Below are 19,040 nucleotides of genomic sequence, written 5' to 3'. Positions count from 1 at the left end.
TATTATATAGCCTATATAACAGACTTGCGTTTTTGAAGTGTTTTCAATCATATTTCAAGCAATTTAAAACCATCATTGCGATCATTGCGCATCTGAATTGACTCAACTGAAGGAAATAATCCATTATTTATCGGCTTTAATATATCGGCCAGATTTTCTTATGATATATCGGCCGATACCGATATGGTGGCCGATGCATCATGCATCCCTAGTTTAAAGTATATTATTTCCTTAATATGATTATTAAAAGTATGCTGAAGTACTTTTAAAGTGATGCTTTTTCACAAGGGAACTGCTATCAGCACACTGAAAACTGTTTAGATCATCTTAGCAGCATCTCATGCACATTAGCACTGTGGTGGTGTTTTCCAGAAGATGTGCAGTATAAATGTGGTTTGGTGTTCCAGTTGCACAGATTTCTCTCAGATATTTTGTAACAGGTCAAAGAGCCGCCGCTGAAAATAGAGCAGGATTGTGTAATGCCTGCTTTTGACTTCAGAACTGTAAGTCAATCAATAAGTCTTCATCACTCACTGTAGAGATACTAATCATGCATAGCTGCAGAGACTGAAAGTGTGTTGTTGTCAACCTTAAAGATCTCTGACCATGACCCTGAATAAAACCAATTCATTTATAAGGCAGACTCTCTTATGAATATGAATCACTCTGAAGCGTCTTATTTGCTCAAAGGTCAACAAAACACATTGATTTTAATATCTGCTTATAGGTTAATCCAGGATTAAACGGTGCGCTCACCTTGACTAAACTGTAATTTCATTATGGGTGTTTTAATCTAGTCAAAGTGATGGATGTGCTGCCCAGTTTTGCTTATATAACACAAGTGCATGTCTTTTTAACCCCTTATCCACGAATGAAATGAGTGTTTGTACTTTTACAAGGGAGTTTATTAACCATTAGGGTGATGTTATTCTACACCTATGGTACATTATTTGCTGTAAAAATGATCTAGTGATGCTAAAAGTTTCCAGAGCATGTATGTACATTACTAAACAGTACATTTACATGGATATTTGCACATACCTGAGCAGGTTCCTCTAACATAAGAATCCTGATTAACTGGTTAACAGGTTTATAGTTGAAATTCATGCAAGCTTTTAGTGGTGTTATTTTAAAAGCTTGCCCCCCCAACCCGACCCCCCCAAAAAATGGCTGTTCAAAATCAAGGCATTGAGCGCAATGGACAGTCTCCGGTTCGGATGAATGTTTCCTATACAACTGAATGACAGGCCAGCCGGTGATTTTGGACTATACGCTCCGAAAATATAAGCCCATTAAACTGCAAACGTCCACCAAGGAGATGCCGAGTATTAAGGCGGAACGAAAAGGACAGATTATATGTGAACGTATAGGTTTCTGCTATATGCGTTGCTGTCCGAGAGTCCGTGCACCAGCTGCGGCCTCGTCTCGCGTCCTGTCAGGCGGCCCCCTGTCCAACATCTCCGAGTCTCAAGGTCTCGCTTAGTTCTTTCTGTGCTGGTTATTTGTATCAGACACTAGCTGAGTTTGTTTTCGCCGTATAGAATCGTCCTCGACCGGCGCTGCGCGCTCCCAGCGCATCTCCGGCTGCGCGTCTCCGCCGGTGTGGGTCTGGTGATCTCTCCGCGAAGACTCTGTCTGACCGTCTGAGCTCTCTGTAGGTATAGTATATGTGTAGAAATCCCCGGACTGGGACTGCGCACTTTTGGAAAGCGACCTTGCCGTCCGGTTGGAGCCAGTGGCGTTTAAATGGATCAGATCCACCAGCGTGCTGTTGCTTTGCGTCCCGTTGCTGTGCGCGGAGATGTTGCTGGACGCGGAGGTGTTGCCCGGCGGAGAGTCTGGTTTTTTTGCGTCGGCCGGTTTCCATATGAGGCTGTAGTAAATGGCCAGGATGATCGCAGCCAGAGACACGGACAAAACATAGGCGAACACGGTGGCCAGTCTTACCCACTTCTTATTGGTCTTTGCAGCCATCTTTGCCTTCTTGTCGCCGGTGTAGGTGGCCGGTTTGCCCCTCTCCATGTTGGGCATGTAGTCTCTGTCCCGATTGACTCGGTTTTTTCCTCGATGCTCCACGACCCCGTCCGTCTTGAAGGATGTTGATGACCAGACCCTTTAAAACCCTTGGATTGCGGTTAAATCGATTCACTTTCGTCCATGGCGCGTGAAACGTCTCAAAAATCCATCAGGATCATGTTGCACCTCGATGTGGATGTTGTTGATGATGATGGTGCTGCTGATGCTTCTGGTGTTTTCCAGCATCCACTGCAGCTTTTTCCCCAAAGGCAGAGATGTTTCTGATCCAAATATCATGGGATGGATTAGAGAGGCTTGAAAATGATGAGACGGATCATGCTGTATGTGTGTGTGAGTGTGTATGTGTGTGCGTGTGTGTTATTCAACTGAAGAAGAGGCTTCATCAGCTAAAAATACAGGAGAGGAGGAGGAGGAGGAGACTCTTAAAGGAGCAGCAGAGACAAGAGAGAAAACACATGATGGTCATCAGTTCATTCAACATCTGGTAACACTTAATAATAACTTTCATCAAAATGCATTCAAAATCTAATGCTTGTCTGTTATGAATACATACATACATACATACATATATATATACAGTCAAACCAAAATGTATTCAGACACCTTGAACATTTCATTCATTATTACAGTTTATTCACTATAGTTTACAAAAAATGGTAATAAAATATGACAAGATCTCAGAGTTAAACTGTGTCAGAAAAAAATAATCTTAATTATGTCAGATAACACTTCAGCAAAACATGGTCAGGTCAAAGTGTCTGAATAATTTTTGGTTCCAAATTTTTATTAATTTACTGGTAGTCCACTGTATGCACATACATACATACATACATATATATATATATATATATATATATATATATATATATATATATATATATATGTGTATATATATATATATATTATATATATGTGTATATGTATATATATATATATATATGTGTGTGTGTGTATATATATATATATATATATATATATATATATATATATATATATATATATATATATATATATATATATATACACTATATTGCCAAAAGGTCACCCCTCCAAATCATTGAATTCAGGTGTTCCAATCACTTCCATGGCCACAGGTGTATAAAATCAAGCACCTAGGCATGCAGACTGCTTCTACAAACATTTGTGAAAGAATGGGTCGCTCTCAGGAGCTCAGTGAATTCAAGCGCGGTACCGTGATAGGTTGCCACCTGTGCAATAAGTCCATTCGTGAAATTTCCTCACTACTAAATATTCCACGGTCAACTGTTAGTGGTATCATAAAGTGGAAGCAATTGGGAACAACAGCAACTCAGCCACAAAGTGGTAGGCCACGTAAAATCACAGATCGGGGTCAGCGCATGCTGAGGCGCACAGTGCGCAGAAGTCGCCAACTTTCTGCAGTCAATAGCTACAGACCTCCAAACTTCATGTGGCCTTCAGATTAGCTCAAGAACAGTGTGTAGAGAGCTTCATGGAATGTGTTTCCATGGCCGAGCATCTGCATCCAAGCCTTACATCACCAAGTGCAATGCAAAGCGTCGGATGCAGTGGTGTAAAGCACGACAACACTGGACTCTAGAGCAGTGGAGACATGTTCTCTGGAGTGACCAATCACGCTTCTCTGTCTGGCAATCCGATGGACGAGTCTGGGTTTGGGGGTTGCCAGGAGAACGGTACTTGCCTGACTGCATTGTGTCAAGTGTAAAGTTTGATGGAGGGGGGATTATGGTGTGGGGTTGTTTTTCAGTGGTTGGGCTTGGCCCCTTAGTTCCAGTGAAAGGAACTCTTAATGCTTCAGCATACCAAGACATTTTGGACAATTTCATGCTCCCAACTTTGCGGGAACAGTTTGGGGATGACCCCTTCCTGTTCCAACATGACTGCGCACCAGTGCACAAAGCAAGATCCATAAAGACATGGATGAGTGAGTTTGGTGTGGAGGAACTTGACTGGCCTGCACAGAGTCCTGACCTCAACCCGACAGAACACCTTTGGGATGAATTAGAGCGGAGACTGTGAGCCAGGCCTTCTCGCCAACATCACTGCCTGACCTCACAAATGTGCTTCTAGAAGAATGGTCAAAAATTCCCATAAACACTCCTAAACCTTGTGGAAAGCCTTCCCAGAAGAGTTGAGGCTGTTATAGCTGCAAAGGGTGGGCCAACTCCATATTAAACCCTACGGATTAAGAATGGGATGTCATTAAAGTTCATGTGCACGTAAAGGCAGGCGTCCCAAAACTTTTGGTAATATCATGTATATACAGTATATTGTATGTTATAAATAGTGTGTGTGTGTGTGTGTGTATGTATATATATATATATATATATATATATATATTAACCCAAAATATTATATTATAGTCAATATTATAAAAAAATTATATCAGAAATATTATTTTATATTTTAATTGTATCAACTGTTATGCATTAATGTAAATAACATTCATAAATATAGTCATAAATAAATTACATAAAGATGTAATATTTTTCATATAAATTAGAACATATTTTACAATTTATATATTGAATGTATTGTTCTAATTTGTGACTATATATACAGTCAGAGAGGAACACATGTGACCTGTCAATCAAACTCTGTCACTGCAAGTTCAAACACTATCATTTTGCTCAAACATAACACGCAGATTATGATATATTATATATAATATATACTGTATTCTAACTCATACAAATAAGAAAATGTTATTTATTTTTTATGATATTCATGATATAATATTCATCCACATCATTACTGTCTTATAGAAATGTTATGACTAGAGCTTTTGTTAAATAATGAATCATTCCTAAATGTGCCATTAATAATTGATATCAGCTGAGGAATTACATAACTTATACATCCAATTAAAATAAACGATCTCCTACATTATGAATATTGTTAATGTATGTTTAAAGTGTTCTGTTACGTCCCAGTGTTGTTATAGTTCAATAAAACTAAAATAAAATAAACATTAACTGAAATAAAATAAAATATTTTTAGAAAATTGCTAATTTTAATTTTTTTTATTTGATGTACTGTAACTAAAACTGGAATAAAAATAATAAAAACTATATAGACATAAAATAAAACCTCTCTATTTTCACTCTATTATATAAAAGTAATCTTTTTTAAGATTTACGCAATTGAATTAATAGTAAAATTCCATCGAATTGAATAATCCCCTCTCTCTCTCTCTCTCTCTCTCTCTCTCTCTCTCTCTCTCTCTCTCTCTCTCTCTCTCTCTCTCTCTCTCTCTCTCTCTCTCTCTCTCTCTCTCTCTCTCTCTCTCTCTCTCTCTCTCTCTTTCTCTCTCTCTCTCTCTGTAGGTACGGGATGTGTGCCGTCTGTCCTCTAATGGCACAGAACCCTGGATCAACACCTTCTGGAGGTGCTGCTGCTGGACCAGCCAATCAGATTCAGAGTTTGGAATCCTGCACCATAATGTCTTGCCGTGATTGGCCGGCTGGTAAGAACCAATCGCTGACATCCAGCACTGATGGTGTGACCTCAGCTCACTGAGTTCACGCTTTAGATAGTTCGTAAAGGTGCATGTTTATATCTGACACAAATTTTGATTATTTATTACAACATTTATGATTATCAGTAACTGATTTAACATTTTGCCAGTTAGCTCTGCATCACAAATTGTATATATTGGTGTGTGTGTGTGTGTGTGTGTGTGTGTGTGTGTGTGTGTGTGTGTGTGTGTGTGTGTTGTCCCCAGATTTGAGCTAATTCCTCAACGTTCCCAAATGTAAATGATTCATAAATGAAGTCAACGGTGTTTTTTGTAGTAATTATGATTTCGGTCAGAAGTCAGTGGAATGTCTTTATTTAGACTGTCAGATAAACGTGTTAATTAGCTGTAGATTAAGGAAAAAAGTCTCCTCAGAGTGAACTCATTTTTGACTGATTTGAGGTTTACACACACACACACACACACACACACACACACACACACACACACACACACACACACACACACACACACACACACACACACACATACTGTATATACACGCAAACACACACACGTACAAACACACACACACATATATATATACAAACAAAAACACACAAACACGAATATATACACACAAACACACACGCACAAACACACATATATATAAACAAATGCACACACACACACAAACACATATATAAATAAACAAAAACACACACAAACACATATATACTGTATATACACGCAAACACACACACACACAAACGAATATATACAAACATGCACATGCACAAACACACACACACATATATATATATATATATATATATATATATATATACACACAAACACACAAACACACATACACGCACAAACACATATATACAAACAAATGCGCACACACACACACACAAACAAATATATAAAAAAACAAAAACACACACAAACACATATATACTGTATATACATGCAAACACACACACAAACACGAATATATACAAACACGCACATGCACAAACACACACACATATATATATATATATATATATATATACACAAACACACACATATATACAAACAAATGCACACACACACACACACAAACACATATATAAACAAACAAAAACACACACAAACACATCTATACTGTATATACACGCAAACACACACACACACACACACACACAAACACACGTACAAACACACACACACACACATATATACTGTATATACACACGCTCAAAACATGTTATATACACACATACACACATTACACACATTGGTGTGTAGTTTGGGGAACAGCCTCATGTTAATGCAGTCCATGATGATTTACATGTGTCAGCGCCGGACAGGCTCATATTTGACTATTAGCCAAACGACACGAACATGATTCTGAACCACAATCCAGCTCGTTCTGCTCGTTCTCTCTCGTCACAGTGATTTCACTCCCCATCAGTGTAAATAAGCAGCTCCATGAACTTCAAATGTCCAGTTTTGCTTGATGAATCAATATAGAAATGAATCTATTAACATCTGTGTGTGCCGCACCATCAGTCAGAATTTACATATTCTAATCTTACACCATTAATAATGTCAAGCTCTCGGTCCTTGTCGTTATGCTCGTTCATTATGATGCTCATTATGACCAGTGAATGACCAATCAAACCCAGCTAACAGGGAACGTTCTGTCAAGGTTCTCTCAAAGTTCTGAACAAACGCTCTTCCAGTAACATTCATTCAAAGTTATCTGCTCTTTAATAATGTTCTCAAAACGTCAGCACAAAAACATTATTTATATGTCATTTATGAAACATTTCAGTTGGATGTTCGTCTAACATTGTTTAAATGTTACTAATTTCGGAATGTTCAGAGAACATTCAAAAGTAACGTTCCCATAACATTTGAAGAATGATACAATGGAATGTTCCCTTAAAGTTCATATAACCAGGAAAAAACATTATCAAAACATTTAATAAACTGGACATTTTGAACGTTCAGAGAAATAATGTTTTTATAACGTAATGAGAACATTAGCACAACGTTCTTATAACATATTTTTGTTAACTGGGTTAATATTTAAGACTTATGTATTTGAATTGCATATAAAATTTGGATTATAGAGTTTTAACATAAACAAACAAATAAATTTAATGTGATGCATATTTATTCATATATAAATGAAACAGGAACAATTTCTGTAATAGTATTAATAAACTAAATGTGTTTAAAATACACAATAACCACAGTTATTATAGTATCTATTATAGTTTTTATTAATAATTGAATTGTTATTTGTATATTTTCTGTTTTGATTTACATTTTAGTAATTTTCTATCTATCTATCTATCTATCTATCTATCTATCATGTAAATCATATATATATATATATATATATATATAAAATTTAAATTAACTAATTTACAATTAAATTTATTCAGTTAAAAAGCATCAACATGATTAAAATATGCTGTGGAACATATTGGATTTAAAATATATATATATATATATATATAAATCCAATATATAATATAATATATACATATATATACATATATTACAACATATTGGATTTAATATATAAATATATATTAAAACCAATATATATAATATTATATATATATATATATATATATATATATATATATATATATATATATATATATATATATATTAAATCCAGTATGTTCCACAGCATATTTTAATCATGTTGATGCTTTTTAACTGAATAAATTTAATTGTTTTCACAATGAACAGATTTATGCTGATTCTTTAATAATAAACTATGAGTGCAGAAAGTTTAATTTATGTTTGATTGACAAATATGCATCACATTGCGTTTATTAATTTATGTTAAAACTGTGTAATCAAACAGATGGAAATTTTATATGCAATTCAAATGCATAAATCTTAAATTTAGACAGATGATTTGATTCAGACAGGCGTGAGTCTGGTACACCTGAACAGGGTGGGTCCGGTCCGCACTTGACACTCATTTGCAATGCATATCGAAGGCTGGACGTCCTGCCGGCTCATTCTAGTCGAGTTTTAGCCTCAAAGTCCTTCATTCTAACCTGGGACAATGAGTTGAAGTGCCAGACCACATCACTGTGGTGATCCGTCCAAAATGAGTCGAAACCGGCACACGCTACAGGAACCTGATGTCAAAGAGTACCTCGTGAAGGGAGACAGGTTCACAAAATGGAAAGAAGTAAGTCCACATCATCATATTCAGAGCAAAAACACTGAGAAATACATGAGATTCTGAGCATTGTGTCCGGTGTCTTCTAAAAACACAACATTATTATGTGACATCAGTGATTTTTTGGGAATATTTGTCACTCAGGTTTCTTTTATATATGTTTATGGTCCAGTTATGATTTTATATTTGTCACAAACCGTCATTTGTAGCATGAGAATGTTTTTTGTGATGTTTTACAATAAAACTCTCGACAGGACTCCAAGAAAACCACACCGGTCACCATGAAGATGGATCCCAAAGGATTTTACCTGTTCTGGATCAATCAGAGCAAGGTCAGATGCTCAGAAAACATGGTTTTGTTGTACCATTTGTTGTAGAACCTTGTTTTTCTTGCCATATAGAAAAATCTAAATGTTCAGTTTAATATTTTGTTGAGAATTTCACCTATTCTTTATGTATCCTTCTCTTTGTTTTACATGGTTTTACTTTTTTTTTGTCAGCTGAATCCATAATTATTAAATTATTTACCTGAAGTCCCACTTACACTTAAAAAAAAAAGCACTGTACTATGGTCCAGTGATGGTAATACCACATTATTTTGACATATACCATGATACTGAATGATTGTCATATTCATATACCACAGTATTTACATGGTGCTTCAAAGAGCACCTTCATATTACCATGGTAAATGTCCAAAAACCACAGTATTACCATAGTACAGTGTCCAAATGAGTCATCTAGTCATGTAAATTATTAGACGAAAAGATGAATTTCAGGGTAAAAGGACAATAAAGTATAACTCTACCACTATACTGTGGATAATTTTATCCACATTAATTTTATATGTTGTTTTATTTTTATATATATATATATATATATATATATAATATACAGTAGTCAACATTTGAAGTGGATCAAAAAAATTCATAAAAGTTGTCCTAAGAAGAAGGTTTTAGGACAACTTTGAAAGGTTTTGATCCACTTCAAATGCTGACTACTATATATATATATATATATATATATATATACTTACACTTTTATTTCACAATATAGCACAATATAATTTTAAAGTTTTAGTAATTTTTCCAATTTTTCCATTTAGCTTCATTATTTCAGTTTCAGTTTTTTAGTGCGTCATCTTAAACAATTATCATTTTAAGTTTAAGTGTTTCATCTAATATTTTTTATATTATTTCGGCTTTATGTAACAAAAATGTTTTTAACAAGTTTTAGTCAACAGTAACAAGTAACGAGAATGCGATTATTCTACAATAATTGCACTAATATGATCATAATGTTCATTTAATGGTGTGTTGAGAATATTTCACCTATTCTTTGTGCATTACGGGTTTTTACACTTACGTATTTGGCAGAAGATTTTATCTTACAGTGCCGTGAAGCTCTACATTTGATGGTTTCATGCATCCTCTGCACTGTAAAAAATTATTTTCACGATTTGTAAACAGTTTTTTTCTTTTGTCAAATCAACTTCAATAATTAATGTGGTTCAGATAACTTAATATTTTGAGTTTCTGTTGATTAAACCAATCGCCTTCAATGTATTAACTCAAATTTTTAATTTCAATGAACTCAAAATGTTAAGGCAACAAGGAAACGTACTTTTTTTAAATTAAACCAACCATTCTTTTTTACAGTGTGGGACTCGAACCCATGACTTTGGCGTTGCGAACATCATTAGTTTGAGCTACAGAAATTCATAGGCTTTTCTATCACAATATAACAAACATTATCTGCTGCTCCATTATGAATCCCCTGGAGAAACTATTAACTCTAACAGCTGAAAATATCATAATTTGATTGTGTAATGATTATGTATATATTTTACATCTTACCCCTGCCTATTATAAAAAATCATCATCCAAACAATATTCATAAAAGCCGCAGGCCTCCAAGCATCTTTCCTCGTGTGTGTGTGTGTGTGTGTGTGTGTGTGTGTGTGTGTGTGTGTGTGTGTGTGTGTGTGTGTGTGTGTGAATATTGATTTGTGCTGATGAAGGTTTGCGGTGTGTCAGATCTCTTCTGTGGGTTGAGAACCGGCTCTGATCTGACAGAATATAGTTATAATGTACACGCAAACACATCGAGACAGAAACCTCAGCTTCACTGTGTAGATGAAGGTTCAGTTCACTGGGGTTTATATAATCCTTGACCTTCAGCAAAAATCACATAATCATTCGAATTTTATTTTAGTCATAAAATCCAGTGTTATTTTAGTATTATTTATATAGTATCATAGTATTTGTGTATGTTTTGAAATAGTATTTATTTTTATATTTTGATTTTAATTTTAATTTGAAAGCTTTAGTAATTTTGTTTAGTAAATTTGTGATTTTGCCATTTTTATTATATATTTTTTAAATAGTTCTATTTAGTTTTAATTCATAGTTTTAGTAATATTAGTACTTCAACTTAAACATATTTTATTTTGGTTATTTATCATTTTCATTTAAGTTTTTAATTTTAAGTTTCAACTAATAATTTTTTATATTATTTCAGCTTTACTTCAATTCACAAAAATTGTTTTTAATAGTTTTAGTCCACAATAACAGTCAATCAGTGTTTATTATAATTAAAATACCAATTTATTTTTATATTTTCTGTTTCCGTTTTAATTTTAGTTAAAGTTTTGTCATTTTTATTAGGGTTTTTTTTTTTTTTTTTTTTTTTAAATATGTCTGCATAGTTTTTATTAATTTCTATTTCAGTTTTATTATTAGTTATTGGCAACTAATAATAAAAGTTTCAGTTTTAGTTCCAGTAATATAAGTACCTCAATTTGAACATATTTTATTTTGGTTATTTATCATTTTCATTTAAGTTTTAATTTTCATTTAATTTTAAGTTTCAACTAATATTATTTCAGCTTTATTTCAATTAACAAAAATATTTTTTATAGTTTTAATCCACAATAACAATCAGTGTTTAGTATCATTGAGATACCAATACAGTTTTTATTAGTTTTTATTTTTTCTGTTTTCATTTATTCATTTATTTTTTATTAGGTTTTTTTTATTATTATTATTTTATTAATTTCTATTTCAGTTTTATTATTAGTTATTATTATGCAACTAGCCGAAATGTAAAAATATATATATTTTATTTGTATTTCAGTTAACTTTTTTATTTCAAGTAACAAAATGTTTTTTTAATGGTTTTACTTTTGGTTTTAGTTAACTATAATAACCCTGTTGAGAATATTTCACCTATTTTTTATGCATTTGGCAGTTGCTTTTATCTAACAATGCATTGAAGCTAATCATTTCATGCATTCTCTTGGGATCGAACTCATGACCTTGGCGTTGCGAACATCATGCTCTCTAGTTTGAACTTCAGAAATTCATGTTATTGCTCTATTCCTGTTCTGTGCTTCACCTGTGACGTCATTTCCTGTGTCTTTCTGTCCTGCAGGAAACAGAGTTTTTGGATGTCGCCACCATCAGGGACACAAGAGCAGGAAAATATGCCAAAGTCCCTAAAGTATGTGCCGTATCCATGTTATGTAATGTGTGTTTTGTTGCATAACTCAGTTTTATTGATGACTAAACAGACCTGCTGGCCTTCAGACGGAGTTTCAGTGTTGGAGTTCATTGTTGCATTTGAGTATTTGTGTGAATTTGCCTTGCAAACAGCAGCGTTCAGCGATCATGCCAGGATCATACACTTCCACAGCAATCACAGTCAACTCATCTATAGATCACTACAGAAACAGAGCATTAAAATAAATCATCTTTCTCACAAAATTACATTTATGTATTTAGAAGCAGATGCTTTCATCCATCAAAGCGACTTATAGAGGAGAAGTTTTGACATGCACATTTTAAAGTACTATTAGAAATGTAAACAAAATATTATTGATATCATATTTGATGTTGATATGATTATATAAATGATTTTCTCCGTCTCTCCCTCCATCACACACAGCCGTTGACCTCGTGTTTCTCCCTTCACACATTTGCATGAAGCCAGATTTGTTTGCCGGTCTGGGTTGTTCTTGTTGATGGGTCATGTATGGAAAGCAGATGTCATGGATGAGATGTTTAAAGTTTCTAGAGCTTTCACTCTTAAGCTTGACTTGCGTTGATATTCTGATATCTGTTTTTTCAGAGATCTGAAGTGTCATTTAAGTGTCCAGGTGCTTTGTCGTGTTCTCAAGTAATGTCTTATGATTGTTTTACTCTTTCAGCATCCTAAAGTTCGTAACATCTTCAACATGGATTTTCCTGACAGCCATCATCTGGCCAAATCACTGACCATCGTGACGGGTCCTGACACCGTCAACCTCACGTATCACAACTTCTTTGCTGCAAAAGAAGTGGCCCAGGTATCATGCTTTATATTTTTATTCATTTTAAAACAATAACCACATACTTTAACACATCCCTGTTAAAAAAAAGATAATCAGCAAATCAGCAAAGATTAAATTGATCAAAAATGATAGAATGACAGAAACATAGATATATATAATGATAGATGGATAGATAAATAGAACGATAGAACAACAGAATGATAGAATGATAGAACAATAGATAGAACGATAGATAGAACGATAGAATGATAGAACGATAGATAGATAGATAGACAGACAGACAGACAGACAAATAGATATATATAACGATAGATAGATAGATAGATAGAATGATAGAATGATAGATAGATAGATAGATAGATAGATAGATAGATAGATAGAATGATAGAATGATAGATAGAATGATAGATAGATAGATAGATAGATAGATAGATAGATAGATAGAACAATAGAATGATAGAATGATAGAACGATAGATGAATGATAGAATGATAGATAGATAGATAGATAGATAGATAGATAGATAGATAGATAGATCGATCAATCAATCGATAAATAGAACGATACATAGATAGAACGATAGATAGAATAATAGATAAAACAATAGATAGATAGACAGAGAGACATATATATATATATATATATATATATATATATATATATATATATATATATATATATATATATATATAAAACAATAGATAGATAGATTGATAAATAGAACGACAGAATGATAGATAGAACGAAAGATAGAACGATAGAACGATAGAACGATAGATAGATAGATAGATAGATAGATAGATAGATAGATAGATAGATAGATAGATAGATGGATAGATGGATGGATGGATAGATGGATAGAGTGAGTTATAATGCACTCATGTTTCTGGAGTACCGAATGAATCCAGCCACACATCTATGAGAACTAATGTTCCATTCAAAGCAGCCTCTGGTCTTTGTGGTTAGGAAATGAGCTTTATGACTTTATGATTTTCATATCCTGCCACTAATAAGCTGCAGTGCAGATCAATTGTGTTATTTCTGTGTGCCTCAAAGCGCTGAAGTTTATCACACGCCCCCTGGTGGAGGAATGTATAATCACATCTGACTAAAATAAACGCTAATTCAATCACCACTATTATTATAATTTGAACAAACAAAGTATTAAACGTCAAACTGCACGCTGGCAACCAATCAGAAACAGACTAGCAATGCCCAGGAAACCACAGACAATACCGTAGTACTTTCTGTAAGGGTAATATTAATGAACTCAAATCTATCATGTTTCTTTCTGGCACAGATGTGGGCTGACGACATCCTTGCTATAGCATACAACACACTGAGAGCAAACGCCTGCAGACACACCTACCTGGAGAAAGTGTGAGGATTTGACACTAGTCATGACATGACAAATATTGAATTATATTCCCAATAGACTCTTGATAATTGTAACATTTGACGTTTTTCTTCATTCTGTCTTCTCTATAGGTATGTTCGCCTCTTATTGCACACCAACAAAGATGGAAAAATCCCTGTTAAAAAGTAAGAAAGAAATATATATATGAGAGCTGTGCGTGTGGTCTTTAGCCTCCTTGTTAGAGCGGCCGACTCCCATGCGGACAGGCCCGGGTTCGAGTCCCGCTTAGAGCGGGCGGTTCGAACAGGAGGGGTTACATTGGTGCCGTGACCCGGATGAGAGTGAGGTTTAGGGGGGTGAGTGTAACAAACGTAGGCTTGCAAGAGCTGTGCGCGTAAACCTCACTCCCCTGATCTCAAGAGGAGCTCTAGCAACAGATGCTAGAGAGTGCTCTCTTTAGCCTCCTTGTTAGAGAGCCCGACTCCCATGCCAGCGGACCCGGGTTCGAGTCCCGCGTAGAGTGAGCAGTTTAAACAGGAGGGGTTAAACCCACTTTAAATGGGTTTAAAGTGATTCTTGTCATATCAGGCTAATGTTTCTATGTAATCTCTACTCATAATGATCTTTGTCTTTTATCTCAGTATCTTTAAGATGTTTCCTGCAGACAAGAAAAGAGTGGAAGCTGCTCTGGCAGCGGCAAACCTCCCGAAAGGAAAGGTGTGTGTGTGTGTGTGTTTTATGTTTGTATACGAGTGTGTGTTTATGCAGCGTTTAACCATCAGTTGTTTTGTGTTGTTAGTTTGACACCATTAAGACGGATGTGTTCACTGAAGCGGCGTTCAAGACCTTCATGCTGAATTTGTGTCCCAGACCTGAGATCAATGAAATCTTCACATCTTTGTGAGTAAAAACACTCCAGCTGCTGCTGATAATGTGACCTCAGCTTCCGTATTATTCATCGGTGTTTGATTATGACATCCACAGCACCAAGGGAAAGGGTTTCATGACGAAGGAGATGCTGACGAAATTCCTGAACGAGAAGCAGCGAGATTCTCGCCTCAACGAGGAGTTGTTTCCGCTCGTGAGACCCGAGCAGGTGAAGAATCTCATTGAGAAATACGAGCCGAGCTCATCCAACGCCAGCCGCGGTGAGTGTTCAGAGAAGCGCTTCTTTCATTCCTTCAGACTCGATATTCAGATTAATTAATTTAGCAGACGCTTTTATCCAAAGCGGCTTACAACTGAGGAACATAACAAGCGATTCATCTTAAAGAGGCAAAGAAGTGCCAGTAATACGATTAAAGGCACACTATGTAATTTTCGCCTCTAGACGTCACTTATTCAAAACAAAGGTGTAGCTTGATGATAGCTTGATTTCGCAGTATCGAAGTATGTCTTCACGTCTACAGCCGGTGGAACAGAATCCGACAGGAATCGGCAGAAATCATGTTCATGGATGAGCTAATGTATTAAAGAGTTATTACCATTACTGTAGAATGAAGCAGGGTGGGGCTGAAAGCCATTGGAGCGGAACGAGGCCGCTGGAGCGATTTGCTAATGAGCGACGAGCGCGACACAAATGAAATGTAGTTCATTGTGAGATAAAGAAGATGGAAGGAGTGCCCTCTGGTGGTGATCCTGGGCACTTCAGCTGGCAGATGTGACAGATATTGGAGGGTTGATTATAAAAAAAAAAAAGTTTGATTAATTAATTTATTATTTATTTTTGGTTTTCGGCCAAATGCATACTGAATTTTCGGTTTCAGCCCATAATTTTCATTTTGGTGCATCCCAAACTAAAATAACTAAAACTAAACCTGAAATAAAAACTAATATTAAATACTAGATAGACATGTTTAGAAAAATGACTAAAATTTTAACTAAAATGAAGATATAAAAATAAAAACCAATTCAAAATATTACTAAAAATATAATAGTATCTCAATGATACTAAAATAATGTCACTTTGTTGCTAGATATGTCTCTAGCGTGATTAACATTGCTAACATGTTAACCCAATTTAACACAGCTTGATTTAACATGTTTCTAGAATGATTTGGCACATTGCTAAGATGTTTTAGCATGTTTCTAGCGTGATTTAACACATTGCTAGCATGTCTTAGCATGTTGCTAGCATTATTTAGTATTTTGCTAGATCAGCTCAGTAAATAACAAAACAGTATTTTTGATCTCAACTGAACATGAGGTTGTATGAACATAAAGTTTTCCTGCTACAGGTCAGATTTCTCCAGAAGGTTTGATGTTTTACCTGATGGGATCTGAAACGTCTGTGGTGAAGCTGGACAAACTGGCCCAGAGTCACGACATGACCCAACCCCTCCCACATTACTTTGTCAAATCCTCCCACAACACCTATCTCACAGGTAACGCCTCTCTCCTTTCAGTTTTCTGACTCATTCTCCAATTATAGCCTAAACTTTAACACTTCAATCAAGAGTTTTGGATACAAAATGCAAATGTTTGATGAAAATGTTCCCTGCAGCCGGGCAGCTGACTGGCGTATCATCACCGGAGATGTACCGCCAGTGTCTCCTTGCCGGCTGCCGCTGTCTGGAGCTCGACTGCTGGAAGGGCAAACCGCCAGATGAAGAGCCAATCATCACCCACGGCTTCACCATGACAACCGAGATCCTGTTCAAGGTCGGTTCCTCCAATCAGAGCTCTCGCTGTGATTATGGGATGTGCAGTGGAGGCTCATTATAAGTGTGTGAAACTCAGGATAACTTCAACTTTACACCAGATTATTCTTATTTCTTCATGACAGGACGTGATTGAAGCGATCGCTGAGAGTGCCTTCAAAACGTCCAAGTATCCTGTTGTGCTTTCATTTGAGAACCATGTTGATTCGTAAGACACGTCCATAATATTTAATTCATAAACACATTTTGCTTCTCGTACTGTGGATTTGATGCTGTGATGTAAACAGGCTCAGATGGTTCATGTATTTGTTTCAGAGTGAAGCAGCAGGAGAAGATGGCCAACTACTGCAGAACGATCTTTGGAGACGCTCTGCTCGTTGATTTACTGGACAAATATCCTGTGAGTTGAGATGTGGAAATGGTTTTGTGGAGTTCTACAAACATTCTACATATTTCTACAGTGGCACGATAAATATTTGAAAGTCATTAAGCAAATTTATACAGAGAGCTGACATGAACAAAGTTTAGAAAGCCAATGTTATAACTTGATTTTGCATGTCGCTAGCATGGTTTAACGTTGCTAACATGTTTCTATCACGATTTAGCTCATTGCTAGCATGTTTCTAGCATGATTTAACACATTGCTAGCATGCTTTAGCATGTTGCTATCATGATTTAGCACACATTGCTAACATGTTTCTAGCATGATTTAACACTGTTAACATGTTTTAACATTTTGCTAATGCGATTTAACACATTGCTAGCATGTTTCTAGCATGAATTAAGACATTGCTAACATGTTTTATTGTGTTGCTAGCATAATTTAGCACATTTGCTAGAATGTTTCTAGCATGATTTAACACATTGTTAACATGATTTTGCATGTTGCTAGCATGATTTAACGTTGCAAGCATTTTTCTAGCATGATTAACACATTGTTAACAAGTTAGCCTGATTTAACACATTGCTAACATGTTGCTAACATGATTTAGCATGTTGTTAACAAGTTTCTAACATAATTTAGCATGTTGCTAACAAGTTTCTAACATAATTTAAGATTGCTAACATGATTTTTCAGTTTGCTAGCATAATTTAACGTTGCTAGCATGTTTCTAGCATGATTAACACATTGTTAACATGTTAGCCTGATTTAACACATTGCTAGCATGTTTTAACATGTTACTATCATGATTTAGCAAGTTGCTAGCATGTTTGAAGCATAATTTAGCACATTGCTAACATGATTTAGCACATTGCTAGCATGTTTCTAACATATTTTGTTAGCTTTTATGTTAGCTAAATTAACTGAGAGACTACAAAGGACCTGAGCAGACATGAAGTAACAAAGAACAGCTGTGTTTTTATTAACTAATTTTAACAACAAATATGAATAAATGCTGTAACAAATGCAGTGCTTGTTAATGTAAGTTAATGCATTAGAGTAATAAAAAAAAAAAAAGTAATGCTAGCAATAAACCTATATTACAATTAGTAATTCTGCTTAATATCTAATGTAATGTTCTGCGGTTTTGGTTTCCAGCTCAAGCCAGGTCACCCGATTCCGAGTCCGTCTGAGCTGATGGGTAAAATACTGATCAAGAACAAGAAAAGCAGTGCTCCTCCAAGCAAACCAGAGCAGGCAAAGAAACCGTCTGTTCAAGAACAAGTGAATGAAGCTACAGATGGTTCTGAGTCCAACCAACCCACTGATCCAAACCAACCCTCTCCAGCCAACCCAGAAGGCAACGACCCTCCTGCCGCAACCGGTGAGTTCATCTGTAAACAAGTCCTGAAACAAGTTTTCACTGTCAGCGGACTGTTCAAGTTAAAGTCGGCATGAAAGGGAAGTTGTGCTAGTCTTTTATTCCCTATTCTGACGTATATCTGAGTGAAACCGCTTCTCAAACAAGAACAAATGTAGGGTGGGGCTTGATTTTGTCTCTGGGGAATTGATTGGATGGTTGTCTAAATACTTTTTTGGAGGCCACTGTGTT

General features: G+C 35.5%; 1 protein-coding gene across 2 annotated transcripts in view; it reads left to right on the top strand.

Moving 5' to 3' along the window:
- Positions 1–2,028: 2,028 nt before the first annotated feature.
- plcb2 (phospholipase C, beta 2) overlaps positions 2,029–19,040 on the top strand; it is a 32,969-nt gene continuing 15,957 nt past the window's right edge. The window contains exons 1-15 of one of the 2 annotated variants that reach the window (XM_051868598.1): positions 2,029–2,521; positions 5,364–5,503; positions 8,954–9,031; positions 12,132–12,200; positions 12,907–13,044; positions 14,330–14,409; positions 14,518–14,571; positions 15,028–15,103; positions 15,186–15,286; positions 15,371–15,534; positions 16,624–16,770; positions 16,890–17,047; positions 17,172–17,254; positions 17,362–17,446; positions 18,587–18,812. In XM_051868598.1, coding sequence (XP_051724558.1) covers positions 8,981–9,031; positions 12,132–12,200; positions 12,907–13,044; positions 14,330–14,409; positions 14,518–14,571; positions 15,028–15,103; positions 15,186–15,286; positions 15,371–15,534; positions 16,624–16,770; positions 16,890–17,047; positions 17,172–17,254; positions 17,362–17,446; positions 18,587–18,812 — 1,432 coding nt within the window. In that variant the 5' untranslated portion in view covers positions 2,029–2,521; positions 5,364–5,503; positions 8,954–8,980. Of the gene's footprint in view, positions 2,522–5,363; positions 5,504–8,256; positions 8,709–8,953; positions 9,032–12,131; positions 12,201–12,906; positions 13,045–14,329; positions 14,410–14,517; positions 14,572–15,027; positions 15,104–15,185; positions 15,287–15,370; positions 15,535–16,623; positions 16,771–16,889; positions 17,048–17,171; positions 17,255–17,361; positions 17,447–18,586; positions 18,813–19,040 lie in introns of those variants that run through there. The other variant, XM_051868597.1, reaches the window with a different exon arrangement.

Source organism: Ctenopharyngodon idella, chromosome 17 (assembly GCF_019924925.1).
Source record: "Ctenopharyngodon idella isolate HZGC_01 chromosome 17, HZGC01, whole genome shotgun sequence".
NCBI classification, from domain to species: Eukaryota; Metazoa; Chordata; class Actinopteri; order Cypriniformes; family Xenocyprididae; genus Ctenopharyngodon; species Ctenopharyngodon idella.
This window is presented reverse-complemented; position numbering and strand designations above follow the sequence as displayed.